The 18,001-nt window shown below is 57.6% G+C and overlaps 1 protein-coding gene across 6 annotated transcripts in view; it reads right to left on the bottom strand.

Moving 5' to 3' along the window:
• Nucleotides 1-3,887: 3,887 nt before the first annotated feature.
• DNMT3A (DNA methyltransferase 3 alpha) overlaps nt 3,888-18,001 on the bottom strand; it is a 232,036-nt gene continuing 217,922 nt past the window's right edge. For 5 of the 6 annotated variants that reach the window (XM_039528527.1, XM_039528526.1, XM_039528530.1 and 2 more), the window contains 4 exons: nt 10,170-10,270; nt 5,763-5,832; nt 4,820-4,938; nt 3,888-4,232 (listed from right to left, as the gene is read on the bottom strand). In XM_039528527.1, the coding sequence (XP_039384461.1) occupies nt 4,091-4,232; nt 4,820-4,938; nt 5,763-5,832; nt 10,170-10,270 (432 nt within the window). In that variant the 3' untranslated portion in view covers nt 3,888-4,090. The remainder of the gene's footprint in view (nt 4,233-4,819; nt 4,939-5,762; nt 5,833-10,169; nt 10,271-18,001) is intronic. The other variant, XM_039528529.1, reaches the window with a different exon arrangement.

Genomic DNA, 18,001 nt, shown 5'->3' with positions numbered 1-18,001 from the left:
TGTGCATGGGGCGTGTATGTTCCATTGTCTGTGTGTGCATGGGGGTGTGTGTGTGTGTTCCATTGTCTGTGTGTGCGCATGGGGGGGGGGTGTTCCATTGTCTGTGTGTGCGCATGGGGGGGGGTGTTCCATTGTCTGTGTGTGCATGGGGGTGTGTGTGTTCCATTGTCTGTGTGTGCATGGGTGTGTGTGTGTGTGTGTTCCATTGTCTGTGTGTGTGCATGGGGGTGTGTGTGTTCCATTGTCTGTGTGTGCACATGGGTGTGTGTGTGTTCCATTGTCTGTGCGCGCATGGGGGGGGGGGTGTTCCATTGTCTGTGTGTGTACATGTTCCACTGGGGGGTGTTACAGGGTGGGAAGGCAAGGTTCCATCATCCGCACGGGTACGTGGGTGCGGTTTTGACTGTCTGTCGGGGGTGGCCAGTGTCCCTGTCCGTGTGTGTCTGGGGGTGCATGTGCAGTCACTGCCCAGCCCCTCTCGGCACACGGAGGGAGGATTCTGCAGTGCTCGGCGCTGGCCTGGCTCTGGGAGTCTCACCGCTGCCTCCCCAGGAGCGGCAAGGGCAGTGCCAAGTGCCGTGGAATCACCCACCAGGCAGGGAGCTGGAGCTGGCTTGTGTCACTGGTGGGTCAGGCCCTGAGGGGCCGTGTGCTGCCCACTGCACGGTCCCGTCACACAGCTCCACAGGGGGCGGCGAGCCGGGACAGGGCGCAGCGGGGCCTCATGCTCTGGCACGGGCCGGAGGGAGGGCATCTCCTTAGCCTGTTTCTAAAATTCCTTTACAAATATTTTCAAAATGAGCCTCAGGCTTGTCTCCATGGCAAGTCCCTGCCCGGCAGCTCCTGCCCCGCTTAGCTCAGTAGTTCTCCCCCGGAATCATTTGGTTTCCAGGCCCAGTGGATCCTCCCTTTAGGCGGGGGGCAGGGTCCTTTAGCAGTGGGTGGGCTCTGCCCGCCCAGCTCCTGGATCCCAACAGGGAAATCCCGTGCTGGGGCAGTGCCCACACAGGACGGTGCTGCCACTGCCTGGCCAGCCGGGGCGCTGTAGTCACATGCTGGGCAGTAATTAGCCATGGAGACAAGCCCCGGGTGTTTCCAAACGGGCTGGGTGGGTTGGGCGTTACCAAGGGGGCGGGAAAATGGGCAGGGTGGGGTGGGCATCACCGAGGGGGGGCAATGGGCAGGTTGAGGTGGGCATTACTGAGGGGGTGGGACAATGGGCAGGGTGGGAGTTACTGAGGGGGAGGGGCAATGTGCAGGGTGGGGTGGGTGTTACTGAGGGGGCGGGGCAATGTGCAGGGTGGGGTGGGCGTTACTGAGGGGCGGGACAATGTGCCGGGTGGGCATTACCGAGGGGGCTGGCCAATGGGCAGGGTGGGCGTTACCGAGGGGCGGGACAATGGCAGGGTGGGGTGGGCGTTACCGAGGCGGGACAATGGCAGGGTGGGTGGGAGTTACTGAGGGGCTGGCCAATGGGCAGGGTGGGGTGGGCGTTACTGAGGCGGGACAATGGACAGGGTGGGTGGGAGTTACTGAGGGGCTGGCCAATGGGCAGGGTGGGCGTTACTGAGGGGCGGGACAATGGGCAGGGTGGGCGTTACCGAGGGGCAGGACAATGGGCAGGGTGGGGTGGGAGTTACTGAGGGGTGGGGCAATGGGCAGGGTGGGCTGGGTGTTACTGAGGGGCGGGGCAATGGGCTGGGTGTTACCGAGGACGGGGCAATGGGCTGGGCGTTACTGAGGCGGAGCAATGGGCTGGGTGTTACTGAGGGGCGGGGCAATGGGCTGGATGGGCAATGGGCTGGGTGTTACTGAGGGGGCGGAGCAATGGGCTGGGCGTTACTGAGGGGGCAGGGCAATGGGCTGGGTGGGGTGGACAGTGGCAGACAGCCGTGGGCACGGCTGAGAGGAGCTGGCCAATGGCAGCCCAGGGACGTTATCGAGATGGTGGCTGATCAGTGCCCTTGTGACAAGACTCGGGCCAGGGCGTCTGCCCGCGGGACGACACCCATGGGTGTTGGGAAAGCCCCCTCCAAGCTGCTCTCCCCGTGGCAGACTCAGCAGGGAGGCCAAGACAGGCACCAAGCTCCTCCCGGGCTGCTGTTCCAGGGCACACTGGCAAATGCCCCTGGAGGGCCAGATCCTCCACTGGTGCCAAGTGGCTGTGGCTGGGCACGTGGCCTGGACCGGTTAGCTTTGGCCATGTGCCCACCTGAATGTACCGCCCCTCGGGGCTGCCCTAGGGTTCTCTCTGGGATTTCACCCTGCCCAGTGGCGCCGCTCTGCAGCAGATGCCTGCACCCGAAGTGACCACGGCGCCTGCTGGCTTTCCCCCAGCGTGCTGCATAGGCAGGTGCTCGGAGGAAACTGCCTCTGCTCTGCCTGCCCAGGCTGTCGGACTCGTGCTGGGCCGCCAGCCCCTGGAATCCCCCCTCTGGAGATGCTGCTCTTCTGGCTCTGCTGGGGGGAGTCTCCCTCAGGGGCGCCTGCTAGTGTGATTCCTCGTCTAGCCCTCACCCCAGGCCGGCCCTCCGCCTCCTGCCCCGCAGAGCATGCGCCCTCCGCCCAGGCCACGAGGGGCAGTGTGCTGGTGGGAAGGGACAGCACAGCTGCAGTTCAATCAAGTACTAAAAGAAACAGAATTCACAGCGTCCACAGAAAGAGAGAACCAGCCTCCCTGCCGGGCCGGGAGCACCCCACAGGGCAGCCGGAGCTCTGCCCTGCGCCCCCAGGCCTGGATGAGCAATGGGGGGCGTCTGCCCGGCCCTCCTCCCCACCTCGGCATGAACCTACAGTCAAGTTCTTCATTCTACAACAAAGAGACAAGAAGAATCAAAGATGGCATCAGCTTCTCAGTATAAAACTGCAGCCTGTGAATTCGGAGGTGACCCAAAGCATCGCTTTGCCCGGTGCTGCACCCCAGCCTGGGGGCTGGGGGAGGGGAGACCCTCAGAAAAGAGCACCCAAAGGCGACGTACACAGAAAAGCACCAATACGTTTGTGTGTTGTTATTCTCTGGCGAGGGCTTTCTCTCCCCCCGGCCCCAACGGGCGGGCGGGCGCGCGGGGGCAGCCCCAGACCCACTTCTTCCCAGTGCGTGGGAGGGGGCCTTCCTTTTAGAAAATAAAAAGGTTATTGCATGACGTGGGACGGAGACTGCCTCCAGTCCCTCCCCCGCACTGCCCGGGGGGCGGGGGACCAGTACCTCCCCTGCCCCCGGCACTGAGTCTGCACTGGTTCCCCTCCTGCGCAGCTCTCTGGAAAGCCCTGGCACGTAAGGCAACGTGGAAGCTGATGTTTTGACTCACCCCGCTGTTTAAAAGCACCATTATGAAGTCAGGTTGTACAGTAGTAACAGTACCTTTTATATATATATCTATCTATCTCTCATATCTATCATATATATATAAACTGTAAACAAGAGGTAACAGCGGCATCTAGGAACTGCTTTCTTCAAGGTTTCCTGTGTGGTAGGCACCCGAAATACTGTAGAAAAGTGTGTGGTGTGGTGCATGTTCTTGGCTTCCCTGCTAGTAGGTTTTGCTTTGCATCACCAGTGATGGTGCTGGTAGAAGTAAGTAAGGCTCAGTGCTGGAAGTTACGGCGCAGGCTGAGCACTCCCTGCTTTGTGCTCCTACGCTCACCAGACCAGAGACAAAACTCGAGCTCAGAGCGACAGGCCGACAGAACCTTGCTTTCGCGTTCCCCTCTCTAGGCTTGGGTTTCTGCTAGCGTTTCCTGCTGGCTTTGCCCTCCTGCTACGACAGTGCTTGCTCACAAGCTCGGGAAAGCCTCTCGCCTCGCTCGCAGCTTCGAGAAGCAGAAACCAAACTAACAGAAAAACCCATCCAGAAAAGAGCGGAAAATTAAAAGGTTACCAAAAAAAAAACGGTTTTTGTTTTTTTTTAAATAGGCTAAAAGCTGAACATTGAAAATTCAGGAGAGGACACCGAACCCTTTCGCTTGGGGAGACGCGGTGGATTCCCATCGGGTTTAATCCTTTCTCTCTTCTGGGTGCTGATTTTTCTCTTGTTCCACATTTTCACTTCTCTTCTCATGGGTGGTTTTATTTCACTAGTTCCTGTGTGTCTTAAACGCAGGCAAAGTATTCCTTCAGGGGAGCAAAGAGATGGCGGATCACCGGCACGCTCCAAGATCTGCCTAGCAGTCTCTGCCGGGCCAGGCGGCTCATGTTGGAGACATCTGTGTAATGAACCGGGAAGCCAAAGACCCTGCATGGAAAGGAGGGGACAGGAAGAGCACAGGTTAGCTGATTTCCTGCCACAGGAATCCTCCTTTTGGAGCCACTTAGCAGCTGGCAGGATCCGGGCTTGATGGTAACCTTCTCGGGTCCACGTCGGTACACTGTAAAGGTGCTCAGACACCGGGTGACGGGCTCGGTGAGAAAACCTGGACAGACAGACGGGCTCGCGAAGGGCAAAGCAGAACTGCAGAGGGGGCTCAGGTGTGTCCAGGGCTGCACTGCCCGCTGGAGAAGTGGCAGGCGAAGGACATGAAGCTTGACTCATGGAGGGGTGAGCGAGGTGGAGTCAGTCGGGCTAAGAGAACTTGGTTTGCTTCATGCCAACAAACGAGCTCCCGCTCTGAGATTCAGCTCCCCCTCGGCCCTTAACGACAGAGCTCCCCTGATGCATTCAGAGCCATCCAATCCTCCGGCACAACCAGCAGACGAGCAGTACGCATCCCCAGGCCTCCCTTCCCAGGCTACCGGTGCTGACGGGGCCCATCCGCCCTGGGAGCCCAGCCCAGAGACGGTGCAAACCCAAGGAGCTGTCCCACCCCCTCAGGCCAGCAGTACCTCTCCATCTCCGTGCACCATAGGATATCCTCCTTCTCGTTCATGAAGACAGGGAAATGCTGGTCCTTGCCCTGCTTGATGGAGTTGGAGCGAGTGGTGATAGTTCGTACTTTGCTGAACTGGAAGGGACAAAGCAAAACGCTCTGAGCAAACCACTCCCCTGCCCGGCTAACATGGCCTAGATGGGGGCCCAGCCGAGGGAGCCCGTCTGCTCAGAGCAGTCTCAGGTCTCTCGCTGGCCCAGACCTTCATGGATTATTCTCATTTATCCCCATCCTCTGCCAGCTCCGGACTTGCTCTGGGGCGAGGGTGGAGTTCCCACATCCGGCCTGGCCCCTTGGCAGCAGCTAGGCTAGTCTGTCGCTCCCCTCTCCTGGTCACTAGGTCCTGCCTGCAGCCAGGCTGGAATCGCCAGCATCCCCCCAAGCCCCTTGCTAGCTCCGGCGCCCCGCTGCGGTGGCTGCGCGGCCATGACAGCGCAGAACAGGGACCCTGTCTCAAGTGAGCCCTCATAATGGGGCACCCAGGGGGTCGGCCCTTCCTCAGCAATGGCACAGCCCCTCCAAGCTCCCTGGGGAGCGAGCTGAGCATCCTTCTCGGACGTCCAACAGGGCCAAAACAGGCGCCTTCCCCTCGCTGCCAAGAGCTGCACAAATGTCACAGACCCAGTCTCCTCGCGCGGGGATTCCCCACTGCTTCCAACCCGTGCCCCACGTCTGGCCCCCTCTGCCTGTCTCACTGGCTGGCTGGGATCTGCCATGGCCTGCCCCATTGGCCATGGCCCCACCTCAGCCTAAATCCCAAAGCGACACAGTGCAGTGCGTGCCCCTCCCACTTCAGCGCAGGGGCTGATGCCGTCCTGGGTCGGGACACGGCCCAGCTCCCAGGGCTATGCTCCAGCGCCTCCTGGCCCTGGCTGCCCCACGGGGGCTCAGGCGCTGACCTTTGCTATCCTGCCGTGCTCCAGGCACTCCTGAAGTTCCAGCTTATCGTTCACTGTAGATGCCAACGGCCTAGGAGACAAAAAGGTGGGGAGCTTGAGAATGGGCATTAGCCCTGCATTCAGTCCTGCCGCCACTTGCCAGGTGTGCCCGCCGGGGGGCTGGCTCCACCCGTGCCCCTTACCCAGGGCGCCTATACGCCTCTCCGGGGACTGGCCGCGCACACGGCGCCTGGACCCCCTCCGGGGGCTGGCCGCGCACACGGCGCCTGTACCCCCTCCGGGGGCTGGCTGTACCCCCTCCGGGAGCTGGCTGTACCCCCTCCGGGGACTGGCTGTATCCCCCCCGGGGGCTGGCCGCGCACACGCCTCCTGTACCCCCTCCGGGGACTGGCCGCGCACACGGCGCCTGGACCCCCTCCGGGGGCTGGCTGCGCACACGGCGCCTGGACCCCCTCCGGGAGTTGGCTGTACCCCCTCCGGGGACTGGCCGCGCACACGGCGCCTGGACCCCCTCCGGGGACTGGCCGCGCACACGGCGCCTGGACCCCTCCGAGTTGGCTGTACCCGGGCTGGCTGTACCCCTCCGGGCTGGCGCGCACACGGCGCCTGGATCCTCCGGGAGTTGGCTGTACCTCCGGGGCTGGCCGCACACGGCACCTGTACCTCCGCTGGCCGCGCACACGGCGCCTGTATCCCCGGGGCTGGCCGCGCACACGGCGCCTGGACCCCCTCCGGGAGCTGGCTGTACCCCCTCTGGTGGCTGGCCGCGCACACGGCGCCTGGACCCCCTCCGGGGGCTGGCCGCGCACACGGCGCCTGGACCCCCTCCGGGGACTGGCCGTGCACACGGCGCCTGTACCCCCTCCGGGGGCTGGCCGCGCACACGGCGCCTGTACCCCCTCCGGGGACTGGCCGCGCACACGGCGCCTGGACCCCCTCCGTGGGCTGGCAGTGCACACGGCGCCTGTATCCCCCCCGGGGTCTGGACACACAAACGGCGCCTGTATCCCCCCCCGGGGGCTGGCTGCGCAGCAGGGCGCCTGTACCCCCCCCGGGGGCTGGCCGCGCACACGGCGCCTGGACCCCCTCCGGGAGTTGGCTGTACCCCCTCCGGGGGCTGGCTGTACCCCCTCCGGGGGCTGGCCGCGCACACGGCGCCTGGATCCCCTCCGGGAGTTGGCTGTACCCCCTCCGGGGGCTGGCCGCACACACGGCACCTGTACCCCCTCCGGGGGCTGGCCGCGCACACGGCGCCTGTATCCCCCCCGGGGGCTGGCCGCGCACACGGCGCCTGGACCCCCTCCGGGAGTTGGCTGTACCCCCTCCGGGGGCTGGCCGCGCACACGGCGCCTGGACCCCCTCCGGGGGCTGGCCGCGCACACGGCGCCTGGACCCCCTCCGGGGGCTGGCCGCGCACACGGCACCTGTACCCCCTCCGGGGGCTGGCCGCGCACACGGCGCCTGTACCCCCTCCGGGGACTGGCCGCGCACACGGCGCCTGTACCCCCTCCGGGGACTGGCCGCGCACACGGCGCCTGTACCCCCTCCGGGGGCTGGCCGCGCACACGGCGCCTGTATCCCCCCCGGGGTCTGGACACACAAACGGCGCCTGTATCCCCCCCCGGGGGCGGGCTGCGCAGCAGGGCGCCTGTACCCCCGGGCTGGCGCAGCAGGGCGCCTGTACCCCCCCCGGGGGCTGGCTGTGTCCCCCCCGGGGCGGGCTGCGCAGCAGGGTGCCTGTATCCCCCCCAGGGGCTGGCTGTGTCCCCCCAGGGCTGGCTGCGCCGCAGGGCACCTGTACCCCCCCCCCCGGTGGCGGGCTGCGCAGCAGGGCACCTGTACCCCGGTGGCTGGCTGCGCAGCAGGGCACCTGTACCCCGGTGGCTGGCCGCGCAGCAGGGCACCTGTACCCCCCCCGGGGGCTGGCCGCGCAGCAGGGCGCCTGTATCCCCCCAGGGGCTGGCTGTGTCCCCCCCGGGGCTGGCCGCGCAGCAGGGCGCCTGTATCCCCCCGGGGGCTGGCTGTGTCCCCCCAGGGGCTGGCCGCGCAGCAGGGGACCTGTATCCCCCCCAGGGGCTGGCTGTGTCCCCCCCAGGGGCTGGCCGCGCAGCAGGGGACCTGTATCCCCCCCAGGGGCTGGCTGTGTCCCCCCCAGGGGCTGGCCGCGCAGCAGGGCGCCTGTATCCCCCCCAGGGGCTGGCTGTGTCCCCCCCAGGGGCTGGCCACGCAGCAGGGCAGGCGAGGGCCCTGCTGGCAGTGCCAACAGCCCAGGGCTGTGCAGGGCTTCCAGTCACACAGTCCCACTGACCACCCACTCACCCCATAATTGCCCCTGGGCAGCCTTGTGGGTGGATCCATTACCTATGGGGAGAGGGGGGGCAGCTCGTGGGTGGATCCATTATGCATGACGGGAGGGGCAGCAGCTTATGGGCAGAGCCGTTACCCATGGTGGGAGGGGAGCAGCTCATGGGCAGATCCATTATCCTCGGGGAGGGGGGGGGCAGCTCGTGGGTGGATCCATTACGCATGACGGGAGGGGCAGCAGCTTATGCGCAGAGCCGTTACCCATGGTGGGAGGGGAGCAGCTCATGGGCAGATCCATTATCCTCGGGGAAAGGGGGGCAGCTCATGGGCGGATCCATTACCCATGGGGGCAGCAGCTTATGGGCGGATCCATTATCCTCGGAGAGAGGGGGAGCAGCTCCTGGGCCAATCCGTTACCCATGACAGGAGGGGAAGCAGCTCGTGGGCTGATCCGTAACCCGGGGGGGGGGAGGGGGAGCAGCTATGGGGGGAGGGGGAGCAGCTCTTGGGCTGATCTATTACCCATGAGGGAGGGGGAGCAGCTTGTGGACCGATCCATTAGCAATGAGGGACGGAGGTAGAGTAAGTCATGGATCAATTCATTAGCTATGGGGGGAGGAGGTACAGCACTTCGTGGACCAATGCCTAAGCAATAGGGAGAAGAAGCAGAGAGGCTCATGGGCAGGGCCGGCTCCAGACCCCAGCGCCCCAAGCGCGCGCTTGGGGCGGCATTTTGCCGGCAGGCAGCAGGCGGCTCTGGCGGACCTTCTGCAGTCATGCCTGCGGATGCTCCACCGGAGCCGCGGGACCAGCGCACCCTCCGCAGGCACGTCTGCAAGAGGTCCCCCGGCCGCCGTGCTTGGGGCGGCCAAATTCCTAGAGCCGCCCCCGCTCATGGGGAAGCGAAAGCAGCTCCTGGACTGATCCATCAGCAATGGGAGGGAGAAAGCAGGTGAAGTAGCTCATGAATTGATCTATTAAGAATGGAGCAGCTCCTGGGTCAATCCGTTAGCGGGGTGGGGGTGGGGGTGGGGTGTGGAGCATATAGTGCACTGATCCATTAGCAATGGAGGCGGGGAGGAGAAAGCAGCTTGTGGACTAATCCATAAGCAATGGGAGGGAGGAGGCGGAGCAGCTCATGGACAGATCTATTAGCCATGGATGGGGGGAGGAGGCAGAGCAGCTCGGGATTGGCAATGAACTGAGGAAGCAGAGCGGGCCCTGGACCGATCCATTAGCAACGGGGTGGGGTGGAGAAAGCAGCTCCTGGCCCAATCTGGAGAATTGCCACTTCCTCTGCCAGAGCCAGGAGAGCCAGTTACAACCTCCCGCTGGGTGGAGTCACTCGCGCCCCTCTGATCACACTGCTGCTGCAGGGACAGGCTCCCTGCCTCTCCCCGGCTGACTCTGGCCATGCTAGAATGGACCACAAACGCCACCACCCCACACCTGACAAACACTCACAACGCGTCTGCCCCCCTCTGCGCTGCCTGAAGTCTCACTCTCATCTTACACAGGAGGAAACTGAGGCACGCAAGGGGAAAGGACTCGACAAGGGTCAAGGAGGAAGCTGATGTCAGAGCCTGGAAGAGAACCCAGGAGTCCTGGCTCCCCGGCCTGGGTTCTCAGTCTGCCCATGCAATGAGTCAGGTGCCGAGGGCCATGGGAACACATGACAAATGTTTCTTGAACGGAAAGGGCTGAGCTGGGCTGGTGGGAGCCACGCCAGGATTTCTGGTGGGGAGAGGAGCCTGGGACTCTGTCTCCTTGTGGAAATGTGCTCAGGGTAGAAATCAGGAGCTCCGAGCTCCCATGTGCCCCCAGAGACTGCTCTGCAGAGCAGAGGGCAAACAGCTGGGGGTGAAATTACGTGCACCCCTCACGGCCTGCGGATGCCCTGCTTGGAGCATGCAAGGGTGACCTGGCCCCTTCATGCCTTCAGTAGCACTGAACAACAGGCAACAGGCTGATTGCGCAGGGGCTGAAGGGCTCCAAAGGCTGGTTCAAAGAGGCACGATTAACATGAGTTATGCTGGCAATCCCCCGGCCCCTGCTCCGCTATCATGCAAGAAGCAAACGGCCCAAAACTCGGGGTTCTCTCACCATGCTCTCACCAACCTGTTCATACCGGGAAGGTTACCCCAGAAGTACCGGGCCCTGTGCGCTGCAGACACCTCTTTGGCATCAATCATCACTGGGTTGGACTGCAAACAAGGAAAAAAAGCAGTAAAGTAACACCACATGCCCACAGCACAAGTGTGCTGCAACACAACTCCGTGATATGCTGTAACACTGCATCATAATCCCTAACACAGCATGACAGTGCTGCAACACTGCATCACCCCGCCAACATAGTTCCACAACAGTGCTATAACACTGCGTCCCAGCCACCCAACACAGCTCCATGACTGTCCTGTAACACTGCATCCCAGCCCCCAAACATCACCCCATAACAGTACTGTCACACCGTATCCCACCCCGCCAACACAGCTCCATGACTGTCCTGTAACACTGCATCCCAGCCACCCAACACAGCTCCATGACTGTCCTGTAACACTGCGTCCCAGCCCCCAAACACCACCCCATAACAGTGCTGTCACACTGTATCCCACCCCGCCAACACAGCTCCATGACTGTCCTGTAACATTGCGTCCCAGCCCCCAAACACCACCCCATAACAGTGCTGTCACACCGTATCCCACCCCGCCAACACAGCTCCATGACTGTCCTGTAACACTGCGTCCCAGCCCCCAAACACCACCCCATAACAGTGCTGTCACACCGTATCCCACCCCGCCAACACAGCTCCATGACTGTCCTGTAACACTGCGTCCCAGCCCCCAAACACCACCCCATAACAGTGCTGTCACACCGTATCCCACCCCGCCAACACAGCTCCATGACTGTCCTGTAACACTGCGTCCCAGCCCCCAAACACCACCCCATAACAGTGCTGTCACACTGTATCCCACCCCGCCAACACAGCTCCATGACTGTCCTGTAACACTGCGTCCCAGCCCCCAAACACCACCCCATAACAGTGCTGTCACACCGTATCCCACCCCGCCAACACAGCTCCATGACTGTCCTGTAACACTGCGTCCCAGCCCCCAAACACCGCCCCATAACAGTGCTGTCACACCGTATCCCACCCCGCCAACACAGCTCCATGACTGTCCTGTAATACTGCATCCCAGCCCCCAAACACCACCCCATAACAGTGCTGTCACACTGTATCCCACCCCGCCAACACAGCTCCATGACTGTCCTGTAACACTGCGTCCCAGCCCCCAAACACCACCCCATAACAGTGCTGTCACACCGTATCCCACCCCGCCAACACAGCTCCATGACTGTCCTGTAACACTGCATCCCAGCCCCCAAACACCACCCCATAACAGTGCTGTCACACTGTATCCCACCCCAACACAGCTCCATGACAATCCTGTCACTCTGCATCACAGCTGGCAATACAGCTCCATGACACACTGTATCTCAGCCCTGCAACACAGCTCCACGATATTGCTGTAATACTGCACAGAATCATAGCACTGGAAGGGACCTCCAGAGGTCATCTAGCCCCGTCCCCTGCACTCCTGGCAGGACTAAGTATTATCTAGACCATCCCTGAGAGGTGTTTGTCCAACCTGCTCTTAAAAATCCCCAAGGATGGAGATTCCACAACCTCCCTAGGCAATTTATTCCAGTTCTTAACCACCCTGACAGGTAGGAAGTTTTTCCTAATGTCCAACCTAGACCTCCCTTGCTGCAATTTAAGCCCATTGCTTCTTGTCCTGTCCTCAGAGGCTAAGAACAACACATTTTCTCCCTCCTCCTTGTAACAAACTTTTATGTACTTGAAAATTGTTATCACGTCCTCAGTCTTCTTTTCTCCAGACTAAACAAGCCCAATTTTTTCAATCTTCCCTCACAGCTCATGTTTTCTAGACCTTTCTTCATTTTTGTTGCTCTTCTCTGGAGTCTCTCTAATTTGTTCACATCTTTCCTGAAATGTGGCACCCAGAACTGGACACAATACTCCAGTTGAGGCCTAATCAGCATGGAGTAGAGCGGAAGAATCACGGCTCGTGTCTTGCTTACAGCACTCCTGCTAACACAGCCCAGAGTGATGTTCACTTTTTCTGCAACAGCGTTACACTGTTGACCCATATTTAGCTTGTGATCCACTATGACCCCAGATCCCTTTCTGCAGTATCCTTCCTAGGCAGCCATTGCCCAGTTTGTATGTGTGCAACTGATTGTTCCTTCCTGAGTGGAGCACTTTGCATTTGTCCTTGTTGAATTTCATCCCACTTACATCAGACCATTTCTCCAGTTTGTCCAGATCATTTTGAATGATAATCCTATCCTCCAATCTCTCGCAACTCCCCTCTTCCCTCCAGCTTGGTATTGTCCACAAACTTTGTAAGTGTCTCTATGCCATTATCTAAATCAGGGGTCAGCAACCTTTCAGAAGTGCTGGGCCGAGTCTTCATTTATTCACTCTGATTTAAGATTTTGTGTGCCAGGCATACATTTTAATGTTTTTAGAAGGTCTCTTATATAACTAAACTATTGTATGTAAAGTTAATAAGGTTTCAAAATGTTTAAGAAGCTTCATTTTAAATTAAATTCAAATGCAGAGCCCTCCAGACCGGTAGCCAGGACCCAGGCAATGGGAGTGCCATTGAAAATCAGCTTGTGTGCCGCCTTCGGCACCTGTGCCATAGGTTGCCTACCCCTGATCTAAATCATTGATGAAGATATTGAACAGAACTGGATCCAGAACTGATCCCTGTGGGACCCCACTCGTTATGTCCTTCCAGTCTGACTGTGAACCACTGATAACTACTCTCTGGGACCAGTTTTCCATCCACCTTATAGTAGCTCCATCTAGGTTGCATTTCCCTAGTTTGTTTATGAGAAGGTCATGTGAGACAACATCAAAAGCTTTACTAAAGTCAAGACAGACCATGTCTACTAAACCCCCCCCCATCCACAAGGCTTGTTATCCTGTCAAAGAAAGCTATCAGGTTGGTTTGATATGATTTGTTTTTGACAAATCCATACTGACTGTTACTTATCACAGAATAGAATACCAGGGTTGGAAGGGACTGCAGGAGATCATCTAGTCCAACCTGCTGCTCAAAGCAGAACCAACCCCAACTAAATCCGCCCCCTTAAGGGCTGAACTCACAATGCTTGGTTTAGCAGGTCAATGCTCAAACCACTGAGCTATCCCTCTCCCCTCTTCTAGATGTTTGCAATTGTTTGCTTTTAATAAGTCCATCAATGGCTATTAGCCAGGATGGGTAAGAATGGTGTCCGTAGCCTCTGTTCGTCAGAGGATGGAGATGGATGGCAGGAGAGAGATCACTTGATCATTGCCTGTTAGGTTCACTCCCTCTGGGGCACCTGGCATTGGCCACTGTCGGTAGACAGATACTGGGCTAGATGGACCTTTGGTCTGACCCGGTATGGCCGTTATGTTCATTATTTGCTCCATTATCTTTCTGGGTACAGAAGTTAAGCTGACTGGTCTGTAATACCCCGGGTTGTCCTCATTTCCCTTTTTAGAGATGGGCACTAGATTTGCCCTTTTCTAGTCTTCTGGAATATCTCCCATCTTCCAGGACTTCTCAAAGATAATCACTAATGGCTCAGATATCTCCTCAGTCAGCTTCTTGAGTATTCTAGGATGCATTTCATCAGGCCCTGATGCCCCAAAGACATCTAATTTGTAATTTTTGACTTGTTCTTTCCCTATTTTAGCCTCTTCTGATCCTACCTCATTTTCACTGGCATTCATTACGTTAGACGTCCAAATTGCCACCAACCTTCTTGGTGAAAACCGAAACAAACAAGTCATTAAGCACCTCTGCCATTTCCACATTTTCTGTTTTTATTTCCCCCCCCCCCATTGAGTAACCGGCCTACCCTGTCCTTGGTCTTCCTCTTGCTTCTAATGTATTTGTAGAATGTTTTCTTGTTACCCTTTATGGCTCTGGCTAGTTTGATCTCATTTTGTACCTTGTCCTTTCTAATTTTGTCCCTACGTCCTTGTGTTAATTGTTTATATTCATCTTTTGTAATCTGACCTGGTTTCCACTTTTTGTAGGACTCTTTTTTGATTTGTAGATCATTGAAGATCTCTGGGTTAAGCCAGGGTGGTCTCTTGCCAGACTTCCTATCTTTCCTACGCAGGGGATAGTTTGTTCTTGTGCCCTTAATAATGTCTCTTTCAAAAACGGCCAATTGTCTTCTATTGTTTTTCCCCTTATCCCTGGTCTACACTACAAATTTAGGTCAAGTTTAGCAGCATTAGATCAATTTAACCCTGCACCAGTCCACACGACGAAGCCATTTTTGTCAACTTAAAGGGGTCTTATAATAGATTTCTGTACTCCTCCCTGACGAGGGGATTAGCACTGAAATAAACATAGCTGGGTCAAATTTGGGGGTAGTGTGGACGCAATTCGATGGTATTGGCCTCCGGGAGCTATCCCAGAGTGCTGCATTGTGACTGCTCTGGACAGCGCTCTCAACTCAGATGCACTGGCCCGGTAGACAGGAAAAGCCCCGTGAACTTTTGAATTTCATTTCCTGTTTGGCCAGCGCAGCGAGCTGATCATCACAGGTGACCATGCAGAGCTCATCAGCAGAGGTGACCATGGAGTCCCAGAATCGCAAAAGAGCTCCAGCATGGACTGAACAGGAGGTACTGGATCTGATCGCTGTATGGGGAGATGAATCTGTGCTATCAGAACTCTGTTCCAAAAGACAAAATGCCAAAATATTTGAAAAAATCTCCAAGGGCATAAAGGACAGAGGCTATAACTGGGACCCGCAGCAGTGCTGCGTGAAACTTAAGGAGCTCAGGCAAGCCTACCAAAAAACCAAAGAGGCAAATGGCCGCTCCGGGTCAGACCCCCAGACATGCCACTTCTATCGTGAGCTGCATGCAATTTTAGGGGGTGCCCCTACAACTACCCCACCCCTGTACGTGGACTCCTGCAAGGGAGTTTCACGCAACAGGGACGAGGAAGATAATGATGAGGAGGAGGTTGAAGATAGCACACAGCAGGCAAGCAGAGAAACTGTTCTCCTCGACAGCCAGGAACTGTTTATCACCCTGGAGACAATTCCCTCCCAACCCGGGCTCCCGGACCTTAAAGGCGGAGAAGGCACCTCTGGTGAGTGTACCTTTGTAAATATAATACATAGTTTAAAAGCAAGTGTGTTTAATGATTAATTTGCCCTGAAGACTTGGGGATGTATTCATGGCCAGTACAGCTACTGGAATGCAGTCAAGCAACATCTAGGTAAGAATTGGAGATATTCCAATCTCCTAGAACTGGAAGGGACCTTGAAAGGTCATTGAGTCCAGCCCCCTGCCTTTACTAGCAGGACCAATTTTTGCCCCAGATCCCTAAAGTAGCCTCCTCAAGGATTGAACTCACAACCCTGGGTTTAGCAGGTCAATGCTCAAACCACTGAGCTATCCCTGTTCTTTCTTGCTCTGTGTTCTCCTCAGGAGAGTGATATCATTCATGGTTACCTGGTTGAAATAGGGGAATTTTATTAAGGGGACATTCAGAGGTGGCTGTTCCTGCTGGGCTGTGTGCCTGGGGCTGAACAGAAACCATCCCCACTGTTAGCCACGTTGGGGGGGGGGAGGGGAGGAGGAGTGAACCGATCATCCCAGAGAATTGGGTATGAGAGAGGGTTTAGTTGGGTTTGTGCTGCACGTTAAACTGAAAACCGCAGCCCCTCCTTTTAAATGGCCAACCTGTTTTAAATGGTCAACCCAACTCTCCCTTTTTTTCCCTCCCACAGCTGCAACTGTTTCAACACTCCCCCTATCGTCTCCACCCCAGAGGCTAGCGCAGATAAGAAGGTGAAAAAAAATGCACTTGCGATGAAATGTTCTCTGAGCTCATGCAGTCCTCCCGCACTGAAAGAGGCAGACAAAGTCAGAGTCCAGGAAAGCACAAAATGAACGTGAGAACAGGAGGGACGCGTGAGAGGATAGATGGCTGGAGCAAGAGGAGCGGTGGCGGCAGTGTGATGAGAGGAGGCAGGATGCAATGCTGAGGCTAATGGAGGATCAAACTGATATGCTACGGAGTACGATTGAGGTGCAGGAAAGGCAGCAGGAGCACAGACTGCCGCTGCAGCCCCTGTGTAACCAACCACCCTCCTCCCCAAGTTCCATAGCCTCCTCACCCAGACACCCAAGAACACGGGGGGTTCCTGCCACCCAATCACTCCACCCCAGAGGACTGCCCAAGCAACAGAAGGCTGGCATTCAATGTGAAGTACAGTGTGGCCTTGCCCTTCCCTTCTCCCTCCTTCACCACCCTAACTGGTGCTTCCCGGGCTACCGTGGCAGTTATCCCCCTATTTCTGTGACTAATTAATAAAGAATGCAGGAATTTGAAACAACGACTTTATTGCCTCTGCAAGCAGTGATCGAAGGGGGGAGGGGAGGGCAGTTGGCTTACAGGGAGGTAGAGTGAACAAAGGGGGTGGGTTTTCATCAAGGAGAAGCAAACAGAACTTTCACACCGTACCCTGGCCAGTCATGAAACTGGTTTTCAAAGCTTCTCTGATGCACAGCGCGCCCTGCTGTGCTCTTCTAATTGCCCTGGAGTCGGGCTGCATGTAATCAGCGGCCAGGCGATTGCCTCAACCTCTCACCCCGCCATAAACATCTCCCCCTTACTCTCACAGATATTGTGGAGCACACAGCAAGCAGTAATAAACATGGGAATATTGGTTTAGCTGAGGTCTATCCGAGTCAGTAAACTGCACCAGCGTGCTTTTAAACGTCCAAATGCACATTCTACCACCATTCTGCACTTGCTCAGCCTGTAGTTGAACAGCTCCTGACTACTGTCCAGGCTGCCTGTGTATGGCTTCATGAGCCATGGCATTAAGGGGTAGGCTGGGTCCCCAAGGATAACTATAGGCATTTCAACATCCCCAATGGTTATCTTCTGGTCTGGAAAGTAAGTCCCTTGCTGCAGCCATTCAGACAGACCAGAGTTCCTGAAGATGCGAGCGTCATGTACCTTTCCTGGCCATCCCACGTTGATGTTGGTGAAACGTCCCTTGTGATCTACCAGTGCTTGCAGCACCACTGAAAAGTATCCCTTTCAGTTTATGTACTGGCTGCCAAGGTGGTCCAGTCCCAAGACAGGGATATGCGTTCCGTCTATCGCCCCACCACAGTTAGGGAATCCCATTGCAGCAAAGCCATCCACTATGCCCTGCACATTTCCCAGAGGCACTACCCTTGATAGCAGCAAGTCAGTGATTGCTTTGGCTACTTGGATCACAGCAGCCCCCACAGTAGATTTGCCCACTCCAAATTGATTCCCGACTGACCGGTAGCTGTCTGGCGTTGCAAGCTTCCACAGGGCTATCGCCACTCGCTTGTGAACTGTGAGGGCTGCTCTCATCTTGGTATTCTGGTGCTTCAGGGCAGGGGAAAGCAAGTCACAAAGTTCCATGAAAGTACCGTTACGCATGTGAAAGTTTCACAGCCACTGGGAATCATCCCAGACCTGCAACACTATGCGGTCCCACCAGTCTGTGCTTGTTTCCCGGGCCCAGAATTGGCGTTCCATGGCTAGAACCTGCCCCATTACCATCACGATGTCCAAATTGCCAGGGTCCGTGCTTAGAGAGAAGTCTGTGTGCAGGTCCTCATCACTCTCGTCACCACGTTGCCATCGCCTCCTCGTCTGCTTTTGCAGGTCCTGGTGCTGCATACACTGCAGGATAATGTGCAAGGTGTTTATGGTGCTCATAACTGCCGCGGTGATCTGAGCGGGCTCCATGCTTGCTGTGGTATGGCGTCTGCAGGAGAGCAGAGTGGCAGTGGAAGCATGACGATGGTTTGCAGCCCTACTGCACCGTCTGCTGCCAGC

Source organism: Mauremys reevesii, linkage group 3, assembly GCF_016161935.1.
Source record: "Mauremys reevesii isolate NIE-2019 linkage group 3, ASM1616193v1, whole genome shotgun sequence".
NCBI lineage: Eukaryota > Metazoa > Chordata > Testudines > Geoemydidae > Mauremys > Mauremys reevesii.
The sequence above is the reverse complement of the archived record's forward strand: the minus strand, read 5'-3'. Positions and strand labels throughout refer to the sequence as shown.